Here is a 20,727-nt window from a genome sequence, read left to right on the forward strand (position 1 = left end):
TTTTATTTCTGAGTTTTCTACAGAAAGAAATGCTCCATGTAGGCCATTTGCCACAGCTCCCAGTCTCTGCGGTTCCTTTGCGTCTCTCTCCCGCCCTCCACTGATGTGTGCACTGATACACCGCTGACGCATGAAGCAAACTCAATGTGTGATTTCATCACAGTTCTTTCTGTGCAGTGTTTTCTCAAGGCACTCAAGTGCATCTCAGTAAAATGCTGCTCATGCACACACACACGCTGGTGGTGCAATCCTAAGGGCATAAGATGATCCGGGCTGGGTCGGAGCAGAGGCCTCTCTAGCCCAGCATTCCGTTTCTGGAAGTGGCCAACCAGATGCCCCTGGGACAGGAGTGCACTCGTGTCCCTTGGCAATTGGTGCTCAGAGGCATACCGCAAAACCCAAGTTTGACGAAGTCCCCCAAATCCCTCCCTCTTGTGCCCCCCGGCAGTGAGACATGCTGAGGGGGTGTGGCTATTTGCGAAAACCCCAGAAGACGGGTTTGGGACCCCAGGTGGAGTGGATCCTGCCCCTGGGTGGGCCAGACGTGGCCCCCAACCTGAGGTTCTGCAGCCCTGACATAAGTAGTTGAAGCGCTACCAAAATGCTTGGAAGAGCCACGGCATGGTTTGAAAGCGGCTGCCAGGCATGATCCACAGCGATCTTGTGAGTGACCCAAAGGGGTCTTCGGGCTAGTCCCTGGCGGGAGCAGAAGAATGTTACACTTCACACAGCTACCACACTTCCTGAGCGTTCAAAGCCCTTCCAAATGCGCAATTCCGTAGCCAAGTAAACAGAAGCAAGGTTTCTCTGGTCACCAAAGCTTGGGAGAGATTTCTGAATACTTGATTGAGTCTTAAACCCCAGCAAGACGTTGGCAGGGGCATGTTAGAACAGCCGGAGCGGGTTGTGTTGGCAGCAACGCCCAGAGCCGGAGGGTGGCTGTGCTGGAAACGATGTTGCAGGCGCCTTGAGATTCCTCCTTCCTTGGCACTGTAGCGACAAATGCCCAGGCCTGGTGGTCACTTGGAAGAGCTGCGGGCCAAGGTTGGGTTGACCTGGAAGATCCAATCTGTACCAGAACTGCTTTCTCCAGGATGTGTTTGTGTCGCAGCCCTTCCGCAGAAGGTTGGCTGAATTCCAACAGCCTGTTTCATTCGCATCCCTCCCCTGCGTCTCTTGCTTGTCCTTTCTTACATCACCAAATGTTTACAGACGCTTCTGCCAGGTTCCCCTCTGCCAACGGGCAGATAAATGCGTTGGTAATTGAGCTGGGAACGACCAGCAGGTGCATGCATGCAGCCAGCACTGCTGCTGCGATAAACTGCAACAAGCTCACGAACTGTGACGTAGCCGTTTCTCAAAAGACTGCCCGGATGTGGGCATCTGAAACTGGTCTCAAAGGCTTGGATTCTGTCCAAAAGAAGACATCATCATCAATCATTTCAGTTTTTAAAATTATTTAATTTTGATGCCAGCTGGCATCAAATATGTGTTACATAAGCAAGTACAGCATTGCATCCAAGTATTAACAGAAGAACTACATCATATATATACCTATTACCTTCCCACTCAGACTCAGACACTGACATCTGTATGTTCAGTTTAAACCCCATCCAAATCTGATACCCACTTAATTTATTTTACAGCATGACCTCTATTCCTAGTAAAACACCAAAAGGAAATGTACATACTGATAGGCATCAGTTTAAATACAATCATAACAATCCATTCATACATTGACATAAAAAGGCATGCAAAGTCCTGTTAATAGTTATTAAGAATCATGAATGAGAGCCACCGTGGTGTAGTGGTTAGAGTGTTAGACTTGGACTTGGGAGATCTGGGTTCAAATCCCCACTTGGCCATGAAGCTCACTGGGTGACTTGGAGCCAGTCACTGACTGTCAGCCTAACCTACCTCACAGGGTTGTTGTAAAGATAAAATGGAGAGGAGGAGGACAACCATGTAAGCCACCGTGGGCTCCTTGCAGAGGAAGAACGGCGGGATATTCCAAATGTGCCCACTAACGGAAAAGGGACGGGGGACCCTTACAAATGAGACACATGGACCAAAGTATGACTGAACAGAACACAGCTCTCTCTTTCACAGGAGTGCAAATCCTCAGGCCTGGGGTCCCAATCGGTCGTCCAGAGTTCCCCAAGGGCCACACCCCCTTCCCCCAACCGCCAATCATTTGCTGGTCTCCTGGCTTTTGTGTGGTTTTCTCCCCACTCTAAAAACTTGAGATGCCTCTCCTCTTAAGGCTTTGTTACTGGCAGCCAGAGCTTTAAGCTAAAATAGGCCGGTATTTCTAGTCACACCCCTTTTGCCTTTGGCTCCGCCCACCACTGCAATGCAGCCCCCAAGAGCTCCTCCCAAACAGAATTTGGCCCTTGGTCTGAATGAGGTTCTGCACCCCTGGGCTAAAGAGTTCCGGATATGGCGATGACTCTCTTGCAGCGTTGGGGTAGATTTCACAGTGCTGTCCCCCTCCCTTATTTTCTCCAGGGTGGAACGAGTTGCTGATTGCCTCCTTCTCTCACCGGTCCATAGCTGTGAAAGATGGCATCCTTCTCGCCACGGGCCTCCACGTCCATCGGAACAGCGCGCACAGTGCCGGGGTTGGGGCCATCTTTGACAGGTGGGGAGGAAACGGCTTGCACATGGAGGGCCTTGCTTGGAGGCATTGCACATATTTGGAAGTCCCACCGTTGGAGTGAGGGGCAAAAAGAAAACATGCCTTCTTTTGATTCCTCCACCCTCCCTCCTTCCTTGCCCATCTAGACCCATTGTACGTATCTGAAAGCCCCACCTGACACCCATATGGGGCATTACAGTCTAGGCTTGTGAAGAGCATTAGCACTTTGTTTAAAAGGAAGCACAGTTTCTAGTCCTCATGGTTTCAGAGATGGCACTGAAACTGGTAAGAGCAACCATGCAAAGGAATTAAAACGGAAGAAGGCCGGGCAAGCAAATTACTCTTGGGCTGAAATGCCACCGTTCCACCAGGACCCTGTTAGCAGCTACTGGAAATGTTTAAAAAACTTAAATATGGGCTTAGAATATTTTGTTTTTCTTTGTTATGCCTGTGCAGAGTACTGACAGAGCTCGTGTCGAAAATGAGAGATATGCAGATGGACAAGACGGAACTGGGGTGCTTGCGAGCCATTGTCCTCTTCAATCCCGGTAGGCTGGGGTGCCCTTTCTGGTTAGGAAAGTATGTGGAAATGGAGGTTTCAGCCCTGAGGTGGATGGAGGCCAGGTTCCTGTGGGACACAGGCCGCTTTTCTCTAGTGCGTATCCTCCTCCCTTCGGAATGGGGAGGGGGACCCAGAGAAGGCCGCCTTCCCCCACAGGAGCTAGCCCGGGTTTTGCGCCCTCTGCCTTCGAACCTGCCCCCCCCCCGCCCACCATCAGAATGTGGACCCTGAGAGTTTCTCCGAAAAGGGATCCTGCACTCGTGCCCTCAACGCTGGCCCTTTCAGGCCGCCTGGCCCAAGCTGTATAGGGCTTTATAGGTCTTAACCAGTGCCTTGAATTCTGCCTGGAAACTGACTGGTAGCCAGTGAAGCTGCTGAAACAAGGGAGGCACAAGCTCCCTGTGACTGGCCCTAGTCAACAGTCTGGCTGCAGCATTCTGGACCAGCTACAGCTCCCAAACAGTTTCCAAGGGCAGCCCCTGTTAGAGTGCATTGCAGTAGTCGAAATGGGATGTAGCTAAGGTATGTGTCATGTTGGCCAGATCACACATCTCAGATCAGATCAGCAGCTGAGAATCACACGTTAGTTGAATTAAAGGGGACAGCCCCCCCAAATCTGAATTTATTCAGCGTAATTGTATTTGTCAGGCTATGAAATCCTCTTGAATGGAGCAGTGCCATGGGTAATATGCCTTATGTGTAATTTAATACTGCCAAGAATATTATGTGTTTCTATCTGCATCCCATGCGTGGGCTTTCCCCTTAAGTTCCAACTTGTCACTGTCTTCCTGGTAGCATAAAAATGGGTGATATCTGTTCCCCAAAGCCTGCAGTCATCACAGGCATGAGTCTGGATCAGTCTTACAGAGTCCCGTTGCTAAAAAGCTCTCTCTTTCTTTAAAACGCTCATGCCTCTGGGCCTGGGGAGGCCTTAAAACAGGGGTGTCGAACCTCTCTCAGTCCAAAGACAGGTTTCAGTTTTGGAGAAGCTCTCAGAACAAACAGGGGCAGGGCCAAAGACAAAGGGTGGAAGTCAAAAATACCAGAATATATTAGCTTACACCTCTTACTGCTAGTAGTTAAGTGTTGGGAGAGGCATTTCAACCTTTTAGAATGGGGAAAAATGGTGCAAAATTCATGGGAAATGGGATGGGGCAGTAAAAGCGGCATGGCCATTTGAGAACCCCAGAGGGCCAGATTAGGACCCCAGGCAGGCTGGATGTGGCTGATGGTCCTGAGTTTCATCAGGTCTGCTTTAAAAGCCCTCCAGCTTCATGGGCGTTTCTTCCCTTTCAGACTCAAAAGGGCTGTCTAATCCCGCCGAGGTTGAGGCCCTGCGTGAGAAGGTGTACGCATCCCTTGAGGCTTACTGCAAACATAAATATCCCGACCAGCCCGGGAGGTGAGTCTCTGCATTCGTGTCAGGGGGCCACCACAAGTAAGGTACAGTGGACACTTAGAAACCCACTTTCTCACTCTTCATCTTACGTCAGGGGTGCCAAACATCTGAGCCACAGGCCTAATCTGGCCCGCAGAGCTCTGTAATCCAGCCCACGAAGCCTTCCCTGGTTGATATGCCCTCTGATAAAGCCACACCCCCATCGGATCATAGAGCTCGACGGTATCTTGAGATCATCTAGTCCACTCCCTGCTCTGGAGGGTGCAGCTGCAGCATCCCTGACAGGTTGCTGCCTGGCCGGCAGTGAAGGAGAGCTTGCCACCTCCCAAGACAATCTGTTCCACTGCTGAACAGCTGACACTGTTAGGAAGTTTCTCCTAATGTTTAGCCAAGGTCTGCTTCTCTGCCATTCCCGCCCACCAGTTCTAGTCCAGCCTTTGGGAGCAACAGAGACCCAGTCTGCTCCATCTTCTGTATGATGGCCTTTCAGATCTCTCTCATGTCTGCCCTTCATCTTCTCTTCTCCAGGCTAAACACACCCAGCTCTTTCAATCCTCCTACCTTTGACTGGTTCTTCCAGAAAAAGTCCAGAGCACTTTTTGAGCAATCCTAAACTTAAATTTGAAGTTGTTTTCTTCTAAACAGGCACAGATCTGCAAAATTGAGTGCTTTTGGTTTTGGTGCCATCAAATTCATTGGATGTTTTGCCTGAGAGACCCACCCCACCAAATCCATCTCAAAACCCCACTAGGGCCAAAATCCAGTGTGAACCTAGCGATCTGCTAAGAAATGTCAGGAATTTTATGGAAACACTTTTTGCATTCCTGGATGATTTTCCCTGTTGAGAAACCCCCCCTCCCAATTCTCTTAGAATGTCGAAATTTCAGTGGCTCCATAAAAGCTCCATAAAAGAACATTAACAAACACAGGCCAGTTTTGGGGCAAGTCGTCCACTGTGTGTGTGCGTGTGTGTGTTTTACATGGCCTATTTGGCTTTGTATTTCCAGAGTTTACACATGTCATGTTCCTCTCTGGGTGACGTGTTTCTGTATTGGTATCAATTCTTATGGAAGGCCTTTGATATACTTGATCATGGGGACTCTGGTTTTCCCCCCCGAATGTTATTTTGGGGTGTGTGAGTCCCCTTTTTTGTCTCTACAGAAGAGGTGGACAGACTTCAAACTTGTGGAATCTACTTTGTTTTTATTATAGAACTCCAAGATCCACTAGCTGGAGCTGGGCGCAATTTTTTTTTAAAAAATGGGAGCCCAGGAATTTGCTTTGATCCCTAGAACTGAATGGAGCACACAAAAATCCACCCTTTGTTACCCCAAACTTTCTTCATTTCAGCAGTAGCATTTGGGGCAGGGGGAATTTATGCTGTTGCTGCTGTTGTTGAACAACAGGGAGTCAGGAATCCTTGTTGATCGACTGCAGAACACCCAGAGATCTACCAGTACATGCAGACAAGCTCTCCCCTGCTCTACAGGGGGAAAAAAGCAAGTCAAATGTATAGAGGGGTTGAGTTTCTAAGGCAGATTAGTTTTGTTTTTAGGAAATGTATTTCCTTCTTTGGCACGTTTTGTTCCCTTGGAACAAGATTAGTGGGACCATCAAAGACGGCAGTGCCAAAACTTGGGGGAGAGGACAGTTTTCCAGCTGCTGGTTAATTTTAACCAGGAGCAGGTCCAGTGATGGTGACTGGCTGGCCAGGAGCTTGTCCGTCTTTGTGCACTCAAGAACTCCCTCCATCCACATAGCAAGGCCAAAGGGAGAAGGTTCCAAGCAAAAGCAGCTCCAGCTTGGCCCTCCACCCATCTCCTCTGGCCGGGTGGTTGATATGTGACCGTAAGCATCCACCCTGTCCTGAACTTAACTGTTCCTCCACCATTCTGCTTCCTCTTACCCTTCTGTCCAGTTGTCTTCCACGTTGGTTCTTTCACAGTTAAAATGTTTCTGAACGCCCATCATCTGGTTTTGTTTAAAAGTGAAACTTTCTGGATTGGCCTGGGGGGGAGGTGAGGGCGGGTGTGAGGGGAGAAGGAAGAGAATGGCAGGGTCTGATTTGTATTTTCCTGGCCGTTCTCCCACTAGACTTGCCAACTCAGCATTTGGGAAAAAGAAATGCAAGCAAGAACACAAGCAGCCCTTCCCCCCAACCCAAATTAGTTGGTTTATTTCCAGGTTTCTAGCATCCATGGCTCGATGCACAAAATTTGCATTCAGTCACAGTTTATTTATGTCACTTAAATATTCATTGGGGGTTTGGAGGTATATAATAGTTACACAAAAGGGCTGCAGTGTGTGAATGAGGAAGGAGAAAGGATTTATTAAATATTCTTGTTTTGTAAGAGTAGAAAAGCACCTCCTGTCTGCAGTGCTTTCCAAACACAAGTGGGTTGTTTCGAAGCTGTTCTTCAAAAGGGGAGGATATTTGGCAATCCCCACTAAGCGTTCTGTTTTCTACTGGGCCTTTCCACGATTCTGCAAAGGCTGATCCATTCTGTCTTACAGGCGGCCTTCTGCATTCCACTTTGTGAGTTTGGGTCATATTCTGTGCAGTTTCCTGGAATCCCTTCTGCCTGGCTCTCAGCGAGGCTGTGTGTTTTCACCTGATGAAATAGTGTCTCAACAGGTACAGGACAGACAAGAGGAAGCACAAAGCATCTGGAGATCTGCTTCATGCCCAGTCCTGTCTCAGACGGCCCCTTTCCATCTGAGCATCCAGGCTCTTCTTGTGTTCTAAGCACCATGTCTCTTTTCTAGGTTCGCCAAGCTTCTGCTGCGTCTCCCCGCCCTTCGGTCCATTGGCCTGAAATGCCTGGAGCATCTCTTCTTCTTCAAGCTAATAGGGGACACGCCCATCGACACCTTCTTGATGGAGATGCTGGAAGCGCCACACCAAATGACTTAAAAGATGGCCTCTGGTGGGAACCGCCCCCTTCTCCCTGCCACTGCCACCACCACGACACCCCCTGTTCTGCCTCCGCTGCTGCCTTCTCCTCCTCGGCTCAAAAGACGCGTCCTCTGCTGTCCTCTCCACTGTCCAGACCTGGCCACTTCTGTTGCCTCTGTGCATCTGGGGTCAGTGTTTACAACTCCTTCCACAGCTGCAGAGATGGCAGGTTCCAAACAGGCAATGTGCACCTGCTGCCATGCCGCCCGGCACCCCTCTCCCGGCACAGGTGGGTTTCGGAACAGCCCGCTCATCTGCCCCGTGCTTGTGGCTTTGCTTGTCCTCCCCAACACACGTGTGTGCACGCACACACACACACACACGTCTGGTGTCCAGGAGGGCAAATTTCATTTATTTGCTTCACTGCAGACAGTTGAGACTTTGGGCAGAATGGGAGGGATGTTGCTTCACTACCACCACCAGTTCGGAAAGAAAGAAGGGGGAGGAAAAAAAGCTTCCCACATCTCATGGAACTTAGCAAGATTCTTCTAGAGCCATATTTACGTTGAGAGCAAGGGATTGTGGGAAGCAGGGTGGGGCGGGGTCCATGCTGAGCAGGTGAGAATTCCACGTGGGCATGAAGGGCAGTCTCACGCTCCCCTTTTCATTTCTGGTGTCCAAAGATGACCTTCTCTCAGTCTCGGATGAGCCAGTCAGTGCTTTAAACCTGCGACGGTCGAGGCTGCAAGCCCAGCTTGCCTGCGTCGTACCCACAGTGCACGGCTCCTTTGTGCCGAGGGGCGGTATATCTATGCATACTGGTTGCATGGGATTAACAATCTGAGGAGAGACCCGTTGTTCCATCTAGCTTAGCATGGTTGAAAAGAGAATGTTGGATTGCCTGGACTCTCAGTGTGATCCAGCAAACTCTTCTTATGATGATGCTCTCTTCGGCTCCAAACCTAAGATGCCCCTTTTGGAGAGGGGAGGTCTATTTTTTTTAAAAAAAACAATCACGGATATGGTGACCCATGCCCTTAATCACCTCTGACCTGCTCACCAGAAACCCATGTCAACAACCCCCTCTTTTTGCAGTCCCAGCAGGCAGGCAGAGAAACTGGCAGGCAGATTGAGTAAAAAAGAAGGGGGGGGGGAGCAAGTTTCTAGTCCCTCAAGGTTTGTCTGCTTGCTCAAAAACATATCTTGGGGAATGGGAAATGGGCCTCTGTTGGTTGCAGCAATCCCTTTTACAGGTGTCTCCTAAGCCAAGTTTTGGTTCTTGTTTTTTTTTTTTAAAGCAGAATAAACAGTGAAGGAGCTTGTTGATTTGGTCGAAGAAAGTGGCTATTCTTAGCAGGTTGGGTCAAGGCCAAGAGTGAGGTGATTGTGGTTGGCGTCAACCCAGGAGGTTCCCCGGGACGTCTGTTTGCTTACTGTGTGTGCGTGTGTGCGAGAGTGGACTCCTTGCTTATTCTATAAATATTCTCCCCCACACCACCACCACCACAAGTCCTGCCATCAGTCGCAGCTGGCCCTTTAAATAGCTGCCTTGTGAGATCACTGTGTTCTGGCATTAGTTTTCTGCAGCCTTTTCTCTCCCGTTTCCCTGCTCTCCAGGGCTGCCTTTCCGCCCATTTTCCAGGAGCGAACCTTCCACACTCCTTCCTTTAAGGTTTCAGGAGACAGCGTCTCCCCTGCCCCCACTCCCCAACACACACACGGGCTCCGAGTGGCCCAGTTGCCAGAAGTGAGGGAAAACAAAATCTGGCTCAGTTTTGCACACTGCTGAAAATGTTACCCTGGCGATGTTTTACCCTGGGAACTGGGGACGGGTGCTTCCCCGGGAAAATGAGGCAAACGCTTTTTGCGGGGGATGCTAATGGAGCAAAGAGGGGCCTCCCTTAGGATGTAGCCCCCTTGGTCTATGCTATGGTCAGCTTGAGCGCCCAAGGTCACCCATAACCCCCACCCCCGTGAATGGCAGATTTGAAGAATCCGGCCTTCCATACTCTTTGAGACCCCCTCCGAAAGAGAACGTCCTTTAAAATTATGACTTGAAGTTCTCTGCACCAAACTCCGATTTAAGATTTTTAGATTGGTTCAAAATATTGGCTTTGCAAGAGTGGAATTTGCTCCATCCAGCCCATCAGTTTGGCCTTTGCTGCTTGCCAGAACGTATTAGGGGTCTCACTGGCCTCTGGCCTTCTCTAGCTGGGTGTGCTGATGAGTGGGGTGTGCAGCTGAGCGCACCCTTAAAGGCGTTTCCCATCAGATGCAAACGCTATCCAGATAGGGCCATGTCCCATCCACCACGTGTTCCACACAGAAGCCTGCTTCCACCAACGGGCCTCCGTTTCTGGTTTGAGGCAGGCGCGTGGATTTTGAATGACAGCCACCAAAAGCCCTTTCCTGGGTAACACAAACATAACAGCCAAAGACTTGTGGACTTGCACCCCTGGCCACTGCAGCCTCAGAGCAAATGACTTTGTCGCCTTTATTTCCATTTTCTTATATGTTGCTGAGCAGTGTGTGTGTGTGTGTGTGTGTATATGTATGTGTGTGTGCTCTTCCATTAAAATGGCATGATACAGATGACCAAACTCCCCCTCTCTCTCTCCCCCTCCCTCCCTCCTTCTTTCTTTCTTTCTTTCTTTCTTTCTTTCTTTCTTTCTTTCTTTCTTCCTTTCTCTCTCTCTCTCTCTCTCTCTCACTCCCTCTTTCTCTCACATTCTCTCTCTCTCTCTCTCTCTCACACACACACACACACACACACACACACACTGTCTCCCTCCCTCCCTCCCTCTGTGTGAGCCTTTGGTGGTCTGCATTATCCTGCTGAACAGTCAGGAGGGTTTTTACCACACATTGGGTGCGTGAGCACAGTAACCTGGGTCATCTGTATGGGCTCAGAAATACATTTGTTTGAAGAAGTGAAGCACGGGTGTGGTTTTTTCAAGGGGAAAAAACGTGAGGCGAAGGGGAATGACAGAATGCCTTAAAGAGCCAGTTGTTGTGGTTGTTCTTTTTTTAAAAAAATAATCAGACTTCATCAGTTGCTGCCCTTGCAGGATACTAACGCTGCAGTGTGTGCTCACAGCTGCCTTGCCTGGGGGCTGGGGGGCTGGCAGGTTGACTTGTATAGAGGCCTGAAGAGGCAGAAGTTTCATGTGTCCATCACCAGAGTTGCTCAGGCTTCCCCAATCTAGTGCCTTCCAGAAGTGCAGGACTCTAACTCCCATTATCCCCAATCAACATGGCTGGAAAGTGTAATCCAGCACATCTGGAGGACACTGGGTTTGGGATGCGTGGGGTAGCTCACCTCACTGGTTTCTCAAGTAGACCTCAGCCTTGATGCTGGTGCAAAGAGGACAATTCCAAGAGATGAAGGAAGCTGCTCCGTTAAGCACGGCAATCTCCTGATGGCACCTTCTGAAGCAACATTCTTGGTGGTGTGTGAACTGCTTGTTTCTGGAGCATGTGGAAATGGGGATGCATGAAAAAGTATTTTTTGCTCACAAAACACGTGAGCATGGCCTGTCCGAAGCTCTGAACGCGAGCGCATGTCTGTCTCAAAAATATGAGTAAATTGTCAAAGACGTGCTTGCTTTAATTTCCCCCCGATGCCTGGTTCAATTTGTGCAATTTTTCTAATTCATGCAAATTTCTTCAGTGGACCGAATCAGCCCCACTTTAGTCTATGGAGGAAATCTGCACACATTTGGGGAGTTCTGCTCAAATCTCCCATTCACTTGCTGCTCAATTTGCTCGGTTTTCCATTTGCGTAGAGCAAGCAGCGATCGCAAACACCAACGGGAACTGGGTGTGAGACAAGCGGTGAGACAATGTTTGGAGGGTCCTGCAAATCTCAAGCATCACTCATTTGCCCTTCCCTCAGGGAAGAAAGACGAGGGCTTCTAAAAGTGACATCCTCCTAGCACAGAGCTCTGTGCTGTGAGCCGTGCTGGGCCATGGTGGTGCTTAATACAACCCTTCCCCATCCTGTACCAATTGGACTCAGTCTCTTTGCATTTGGGGTGCCACCCTCTTCAGTCTGGCCTTACACCGGTGTAGCATTACAGCGCAAATGGGACCCCCTCCCCTTCTGCTGCTTGGCCGATATACCCAAAGATACCCCACTCTCTGGAGCGTGTCAACAGACTGGTGACATCCCTGCCTGGAACAAGACTGCATGATACATTTTAAGTTGAGACATATGTGTGTGTATACATGTATGTAGTGTAGATATATACACTGTATAAAATATCCTCATTCACATATACATATATTATACCCACTTTTAGTGTTACTTTTGTGTTCTCAGTTCTTTTTTTTATTTGAATTGTCTTCTATTTTTCTTCTTCTTCATATTTTTATTTGCTTTATGAAAGCAAGTACTTTACATTGGAACCTCCCAGTCCACCCCACCCCCCTTGCTGGTGAGTTGGTGGTCACCAAAACTGGATCTTTGTAACCCAAGAAGAGGGAAATGTTGCATCTATTTTAAGATGCTTTTGTGGGGGATGGCATAGTAGGAGGGGAGAAATAGCAGCTGGATTGAACTATAGCTTTAGCAAATTCCCAACTCTTAGGAATATGGATGCCTTCGCTATGGAGTGCATAGCTTAAAAACAGAGAAAATTTAGAAAGCATTACAAAAAAAAAATAAAATAAAATTTTAAAAAAGAGAGAAGGTAAGCAAAATATCTAAAGCGTCAATAAAGTTAAATATCTATTTTTGTACAAATGTAATTTTATCCCTTGCATATTCTTAGATAATTTGAGGTTTGTTTTTTGTGGGGGGTGGGGGAATTTTCTGCTTTTATAAAATTTGTTTTAAATCCCTCACTGATAAGTTCAACCTTCGTATTGTGTTGAAATGTCTTCATCTGAAATCTCTCAAGAAAACGTTTTCTTTTGAATGGATGGATTTTTATCTCCTCCCAACTCAGCTACGTTTGGAAACACAAAATGTGGCCTTTTGTTGCATCTCCTTCAGACCCCCCCCCCCCCCCGCAGCATTATCCTTCAGGTCTACTCTACTGTGAAATCACTACCGTATATTATTGTTCACTAAAAAATAAAGTAAATGAAAAAAAATCTGCTGGAAATGCCAGTATTTTGAAGAAATGTATTAGAATTGTTTTAAAAAAATAAAAGAAAATATATGAGCATTTTAAAATATACAGTTCTGTTTCTCTTTTATTCTTCAATGGGTACGCTGTGGTTTCTTCATTCACTTGGGTTTGACTTTTGGTCTGTTGCTGCTGCAACCACATTTCAGTCACATTTTGCTCTGCAAGCACAAGGCCTTCAAATACACTTTTGTAAGTGAAAGTATAGTTTAGGTACATCATGGTCCAGGGATGTATGAGAAATTCATTTCAGTCCATTTTTGACCAGGGTTTACCCAGTTTGCACCTTTCAGACCAAACATGGATTCGAATGCAATCTGGAGTTGGAGTCCAGATGTTTCTGAATATGATTCTTGCCCCCCCATATGCATTCAACAGCATGTGTACATTTGAAAAATGTGTATGAGACGAATGTACACAAACTGGCCTTCGTCAATGGGAGTAGAATGCAAGAGATAGAATGGCCTCCACTCTCTACCAGTTAAGGGATGGCTGTTGGACCTCTGCTTGAATTTGTGGAGAGTGCTGGAGACCGATGGAACAACGGTCTCTGCTCATCTGCTTGGCTCACCTAGGGTGCAGCTAGGGATATATGGACGGTGGAAAATCCACGGATTGTCAGGTGCCTTTTGTTCTGTTGCCGACTCACAGACGGATGCAGTTTTGTCATGTCATGCAAAAAAATATGCAAATAATTACCTAAGAGGTTTCGTAACAATTTACATAATTTACCTTCGTACTTAACATTTAGTATATCATTCCCCATTCCGCTCAACCATTCCTCAGCAGAAATGTGTATATTTTCCTACAGATAAATAGGTGTAAATTTCAGGAAAGTAAAAAGAAATCTGAAAGTCCATGGACTCTGCGCGGCCTGAGGGGGCCGCTCTGCAGCGGATTCCACAGGTCAGATTCTTAGAAATCAGCACTCATTTTAGTTAGTCCATCTTAAATGTCTCCAGCATCTCTAAGTGCAGCCTCCTTAGGCCTTCAAGGTGTTCCATGACTCATCATTACTCAGTTCAATATTTTTGGGGTGAGAGGGCAGATTATAAGACACTGGTGGGCAACTTTCCCTCCAGTTATTTTGACTTAAAATCCCATGATCCCTCAGTGTTCGCCATTCTGCATATCAGTTATAGACTAAGAATTATAATTAGTGAATTCCCTTGTTTCTTTAGTGATTTTGATTTCTGATTATGTACGTTCCTCTTTTTGTTGTCTTTATTTTGCTAACTTTATTTCAAAATAAAATAACATTTCATGGTAAAAACAACAACAAAAAATGACACAAGCAAGAAAACAGAGGCAGGGTAATTCTTGCAGGCAGGCTAAGGGTGCAATCCTCCATATATTTTGACAGAAATAAGTCCTGTAAATCCCAGCATTCTGCAGCCAGCCAAGCTGGGAAACTAAAATGCTGGGAGTTGCAGGACTTATTTCTGTCAAAACATGCATCAGATTGCACCCAAAAAGACTTTACTCCCCAGCACAGACAGCATCTAAGTCCCCCCTGCCCCCACTTAGCTAGAACACAGAGGCCAAAATGACCCCCCCCCCGCTGTGCATTCTAGATGCATGTGGGGGGGCTGCTCTGATTTCGTGGGGAGTAAAGACAGAAACCTCCCCTCCCTGGGCATAGCCTGTCTGATAAGGGTCCCCCACCAGCCTGCAATTAACTAAAGTGAAACCGGAAGAAGGAACATCCTGCAAGACTCACGCATGTTTCCTCTGCCTGACTGCTGGGGATCACCCTAATCACGCCACTGCGCGCCCCACTCCACAGGGTCTCCCGACCCTTTGTGTAGCATTTCCAGGGGGCTGGAACTGGAAGGGCTGCCCTGGGGCAGGGGAGTCCAGTTCCATCAGCACAACTGAACCAGTGCAAATCTGGATCCAGTGCTACACAGTTATAGAACCTCAGCTTTGGTCCACCAGACCCCTGATTCTGGGATGGTCTGTTAAAATGCTGGCTTCAGTTGGCACCCGTCGGGTCTAATGAGCTTTGGAATCAGCCTGTGAGGAACAAAGAGGAAAACAAAACAGGGATTAATACATGCATCAGGAGTTTCTGGCAAAACGGTCTGGTGAAATGCTGCATGGTTGGTGCAGAAGGCTCAACAGAGTGAAATGTGAGCGCCCCCCCCCGCCCCGAGATGCCAGGCCTCCCAGGTCCACTGGCTGTAGCAGCAGCTTAGTCCTGGATGGGTCTCCTCGTGCTTTGGGCATGCCGACGCCAGGACGGTATGTTATTTTACGTCCATCTCTCCTTGTTGTGTCAAATGTTTGTGCTTCCCAAGCAAGAACATTGCCACACTGTTGGCCAGAACTGGTGCCATGTTTTGCAAACTGGAGCAGGGATGACTTTGGCTTCTGATGTGTGGCTAGGGGGGCATTTTGCGGGGAGAGGAAGCCACAGAGACACTTCACTCCTGCCCCCAGCTCTAAGTGCATGTTCATGCTTAACAATACTTTGATTAATATTGCAGCTAGATATGGAGAATTGACACATGGTAATAAAACACAGCATTACAGAGCCCTTTTTGAGTGTTCAAGCATTATCTCCATAACCTTCGCAGAACCTGGAGAGCTGGAAAAAGTGCAGAAGAGGGCCACTAAAATGATCACGGGGCTGGAGTATCTCCCCTGTGAGGGAAGGTTACAACAGCTGGGATTGCTTAGCTTGGAAAAGGAGAGTAAGGGGAGGCATGACAGAGGTGTGCAGAATTATGCATGGAGCAAAGATTGTGGAGAGGGAGACATTTTTTTCTCTCTCTCAAAATACGGGAACCTGGGGTCATCCTCTGAAGCTGATTGGTGGGAGATTCAGGACAGATTAAAAGGGAGGACGTCTTCACACAGCGCCGAGTTACACTGTGGGATTCGCTGCCACAGGATGTAGCGAGGGCCACCCATTCGGATGGCTTGAGGGGGGGTTGGACAAATCCCTGGAGGAAAAGGCTGTCAGTGGCTGCCAGTCCTGATGGCTCTGGGCTGCCTCCAGGACCAGAGACAGTGAGCCTCTGAACACCGGTTGCTGGGGAACATGGGCGGGAGGGTTTGTGGCGCTCATGCCCTGCTTGTGGGGTCCTGGTGGGCAGCTGGTTGGCTGCTGCGGGAACAGAACGCTGGACTGGATGGGCCCTTGGGCTGATCCAGCACGGCTCTTCTTATGTTCTTCACCTCAGGCCTGGGGGCCAAATCCATCTGGCCAATCATTCCGCTGCCCCTCCCTCAGTGAGCCCACCTTCTCACCGCCATGGGCACCAGCTGCTCCTGCTCCCCCTCCTCGCTCCCGCTCGCTTGCTGGGCAGGCCGAGAGCCGGGGAGCCAGGCAGCCGCAGCGTCTCCTGCTCCTCCTTCTCACTGCCCCCCTTGCCTGGGCCGGAGCGAGAGGCGGGGGAACCAGCAAGCTGCAGCGGGGAAGCCGAGGAGGAGCAACTCCAGGGTTCCTGCCAGGGGGCCCCTGCTGGGCTGTGGGCCCTCAGGAAGTGCCTGGCCGTGCCACCCTTGGCGCCAGCTCTGGCAGTGAGTCAGCAGAATGGAATTTTGCACCCATGGTCAGGACACCCTGCAGAGGCCATCTTGACCCTGAAGCCAGAATGGAAGAGGAACAACGCAACACGTATTAGAACGAAAACGCTGGCTTCAAGGATGAAGTACTGGAATGAAAACTGATGTGAGCCTCCAGGTCAGTATTCTGCTATCCCAACACACACCAACACTACCGCTTCCTAGAATCACGGAACAGTAGGGTTGGAAAGGGCCTAGAAGACCGTCTAGCCCAACCCCCAAGTTTCTTCGCCTGTTTGCAAGGCAGCCAGGAAAGATTCAATAGATGCTGCAATGAGATTTCCCCCCCCCCAAAGTGGAGCCTTTGGATCGGGATCCACAGGGCGGTGCTGTCTGAGGGGCCTCTCCCGGGGCGTTGTGCTTCCAGTTTTTGAACTGGAAACAGCAGGGTGTTGATCTGGGCTGAGACTGTGCTGTGCAGAGAGGGTTTGTAAACCTCCACCTCTGATGCTGTGGCCCGCCGCCCGGCAAGGACTCCGCTTCCCCCCACTGGCTCTGTTCCGCTTGGGAGGGAAGCTCCCACGGTGCTGGATAGTCGTCAGTGAAGGGGCAATCCTACGCATGTTTGGACAGAAAAAGGTCCCGCAACTCCCAGCATTCTCCAGCCAGCATAGCTGTCTAAACATGCGTAGGGTTGTGCCCTGCCTAAATACATTTGGTCTCAGGTGTGCTTTGGCCCTCAAACATGGACTCCTAGGTATTACGGCAATGGAGCAACCTTCCATGGGCGATCCTGTGCTGCCATCCAGTGACACCCTTTGAGAACTGCAGCTAATGGAGAAGGCAACCAGCTGTCAAGGGATCAGGGCCAAATGGTTGCTCATTTTGACTTCCGAGAAACAATAGTGCCTGTGTACACGGGCAGAGGAGGGCCACCTTTCCCAAGCCATTAGGGGATGTCCCACTTATTTTGATCTGATTTGCTGCCATGGTCTCTCTCTCCCCCCCCCGCCCCAATCTGCTGCTGCTCTTTCAGCCATTATAACTGGACAAGAGTCACATGGGTGGTCCCAGTCCAGACCCCTGAAAATGCTACACAGAGAGCCCAGACACTCTGGGCAATGGGATGAGCTGGGAAGGAGGAGAAGGGGAGAGCCCCATAAATTGGAGGAGGGGCCTGCCACAAACAGAGCCCTTCCTCTTGTGGCAGGACCCTCATACAAGGCAGGATCCAACCCCCAAGCTCTTTTAGTTCAAGACGATACAGGGCAGGATGGGGAAAGTGTTTACTGTTTGTGTTGCATTGGAAAATGAGTGGGGGGGATCTAATAAACTGTTAATAATCAACGAAGGAGGAGGAGATAGACTTTGGGGGAACTCGCAAGCCGCTGTTCAAGCAGTCTGCTCTCTCTCCGGGCAGAAGAGAGCCGACAACCCCTTGCAGAACTGGCAAGCCCGCTGCCCCTCCCTGTGACATGGACCACACACGCCAGAGGCACATCCCAGGAGCTCTGTGGTTCTGGCGAGTGGACTGGCGTCGTCGTCTCCTTTCAGCCAGTAAGGTGGCCATGTGACCAGGTGGGACTAACGCTTCTCTCACTTTGGGGATCAAAGGCAACTGTGGGAAGCTGATAGTAGCCTTGGGGCAAAGAGATAACAGCCCACCCTCCAACATCCCTATGTTGAACCTCCAGCATCCCTACGGGGAAATGCCGGGATACCATTTTGTGGACAGGCTGAATCTTGGTTGGGAATTAAGACCGAGGGGTTGAGTGAAAGGGTTTGTGGAAATGGTGCATTTTGAGGAGGGCCTGGAAGCAGGGAAGGACGTGGCCCCATGTGCAAGTTCAGAGTGGGCATTCCGAATAGTAGGAGAAGTGAGGCAGAAAGGTAGCGGGGCTGAAGGGAGAGAGTGTGTGCAGGATAAGAGTAGCTTTGAGGCAACCCTGACTCAGGATAAGGCCGCTGCCTGCCTGCCTAGGAGTGTTGGGACATGGCTTGAGAGACAAGAAAAGTGAGTGATTCTGAGACTTGGGTTCCAGATTGACATGAGTAGCAACAAAGGATGGCCAGAGAAGGGACATTTGCATGGGTCGAGGATGGGGATATATGGGTTTTGTTAAATCCGTTCTGTCTGTATTTTGTGGAGTGTCAGGCATCTTTCATTCGATATGAGAATTTCATTCCCATTTGCAAATGCACATTTGCAGTAATGCACACTTGTCCATGTGCACATTTGTGCAACCTGCCCAATAAACGGTCCACAAGTCCATGGAGTCCGCACGACTTGGAAAAAGCTGGTTGGCTGCAGAATTCGCAGGTTGGATTCATAGAAATCCAAACTCATTTGCATTTGTTGCAGATTTCTCTAACATCCCTAGTTGAGGACGAGAAGCCAGACGAGCTTCTATGCAGCAGCACCCTTCCCCACCCCCTCAAAACCTTTGCTTTCCCCAGACAAGGAGAACCATCCGTTAGAACTCATTGTTGGATAAAATATATATATATATATATATATATATATATATATATATAGTCCCTTTTCAAAATGTGGACAAGTAAAAAGAAATAAATTGAGAATTCCAACTGCTAAGTGCTTTGACAAATGGGAGATGGTGTGAAGGAAACCTTCCACCTCCGAGAATATTAATGGCGAAGAGGAGGAAGACGGGGGCGGAGGAGGAGGAGGCAGAGGGGCTGAGGGCTCTCTTCACTTGGAGAAAGCCCACAGGAAAAGGAGTGGAGCATTCATTCTCCCCCCTCCCCTCCTGCTTCAACAGACCCACAGCGGTTGCCAGCTGGCTCCACTTTCCCAGTGTAAACAAGGAAACACGCAGCTGCTTTCCAGTGCTCAGTTTTAAAAGAAGGAAATGAGAACAAGGCAGCCGAAGTGCATGGCTGTGACGGAGGCAGGGAAGCAGGGGGGCCACCTCGGGGCTACCAGCCGTCCCTCCCCCTCCCTCCCACAGTGTTTTAAAATGGGGGCCGAGAGCGCTGTGTTGCTGCTGCTGCCACCCCCAGTCCTCGCACCCGCCCTCCACCGGACACGCGTGGCGTAGTGGCACGAGGTGGCGGCAGCGTCTTGGAGGAGGAGCCGAATGCTGGCTCAGCTCCGGAATGCTGGACTCACCCCACAGAGGCTCACTGTCTGGCTGCTGGAAGCTTGGGGTCCCTCTGCAAGCCATGCGTCCACCTCGGCCACGCCCCCCCATGGAGGCTAGCAAGACCTTGGGGAGGCTGGGGGGAGAGGACCCCCCCCGTTATCTCCGACCACTGATTGGAAATAACAGCAAGGATTCCTCTTCCTTAGTCCACTGCTTATCCCCCCAGTTGGAGGATGCCCCGCCCACCCTTCCTCCCCCCATGGCTGGCCTGACCAACGGGCAGGGTGGTTGGGCCCCACCCAGAGCCTCAGCTAGGGAGGCTTAAGTGTGCGCAGAATTTCCCCAGCCAGGGCAAGACCACAGTCACCAGAGCTGGACCCTTGGCTGAGGGCCTGGGCAGAGCAGCCCTTCTCTACCTCACGCCTCAACTGGGGAGAAGTGAAGCCGGCGCCTTCCCCTTCGCTCCTCCCTCAAGGCAGTGGCTGATCTGGCTTGGCTCCTGCCCCATGTTCACCATGTGGGGACAAGATGAGCAAGGAACGATGTGAACCCAGGAGCCCCATCAGTTGCCCACCGTGCACTACTCCAAGCAGGATGTACTGTTAAGTTGCCTCAGCTCTTTCCTTTTTTTGAGAAAGGTACCTAAGCATTAATAATAATAGTAGTAGTAGTAGTAGTAGTGGTGGTGGTGGTGGTAGTGGTGGTGGTGGTGGCTATATCATTATTCTGTGGATTGGTTAAGGAAATAAAGGTGTTTTTAACATGTAAGAAAAGCCAACTCCATCCCTTAATAAATGCATATATGGTGTAGGGATGGGCAATCATCACCATCACCACCACCACCACCACCACCACCACCACTGTTACTACTATTACTACATTTATATCTCACCTTTTTTCCTCTCGCAAGGAGCCCAAGCTGGCTTACATGGCCCTCCTCCTCCATTTTATCCTCATAACAACGCTGTGAGGGAGGGTAGACGGCAAGTCAGGGACTGGCCCCAAATCACCCAGTGAGCTTCCTGTCTGAGTGGGGACTAGAATGTGGGTCTCCCATTCCCAGTCCAACACTCTAACCACTACACCACACTGACTCTTGCATGCCATGCTCAGGCTTGTTGAGGGTGTCCAAATTCTTCCTTGAAGCTTGTTTTGCCTCATTTTCATTCCGTCACACAAGTGTCTTTTTTCCCCGATCTGGAAAAATTTGCATTTTTAGAAGTTTACTTTTTCCCCAGATTGAAAATATACATATTTTTAAATGCTTATTTTTTCTGATAAAAAATGCACATTTCCCTCCATAGAGCAACGCATGAAGATGTGGAGGGGTGGGTGGGTTGTGCATCTGCGCATGTGTGCAAATGCACATTTTTGGAAGTGAGCACTTGCGCAAGGGCACACTTTCAAAAGCTAACACAAGCTCAGGAAATGAGAACATTTCCTGAGAACCGTGGTCCTGCTCGCGTCTGTGTTCAAGTTTGCC

At 49.5% G+C, this 20,727-nt stretch overlaps 1 protein-coding gene across 6 annotated transcripts in view; it reads left to right on the forward strand.

Annotated features, from left to right (window-relative positions):
- The window catches only part of RXRA (retinoid X receptor alpha), a 166,374-nt gene extending 153,661 nt beyond the window's left edge, over positions 1-12,713 (forward strand). For all 6 annotated transcript variants that reach the window (XM_084821108.1, XM_084821111.1, XM_084821110.1 and 3 more), the window contains 4 exons: positions 2,509-2,641; positions 3,095-3,186; positions 4,497-4,602; positions 7,366-12,713. In XM_084821108.1, the coding sequence (XP_084677234.1) occupies positions 2,509-2,641; positions 3,095-3,186; positions 4,497-4,602; positions 7,366-7,513 (479 nt within the window). In that variant the 3' untranslated portion in view covers positions 7,514-12,713. The remainder of the gene's footprint in view (positions 1-2,508; positions 2,642-3,094; positions 3,187-4,496; positions 4,603-7,365) is intronic.
- The last annotated feature ends 8,014 nt before the right edge of the window (positions 12,714-20,727 follow it).

Source organism: Heloderma suspectum, chromosome 14 (genome assembly GCF_057233095.1).
Source record: "Heloderma suspectum isolate Gila_16-S chromosome 14, 16-S_ref, whole genome shotgun sequence".
NCBI lineage: Eukaryota > Metazoa > Chordata > Lepidosauria > Squamata > Helodermatidae > Heloderma > Heloderma suspectum.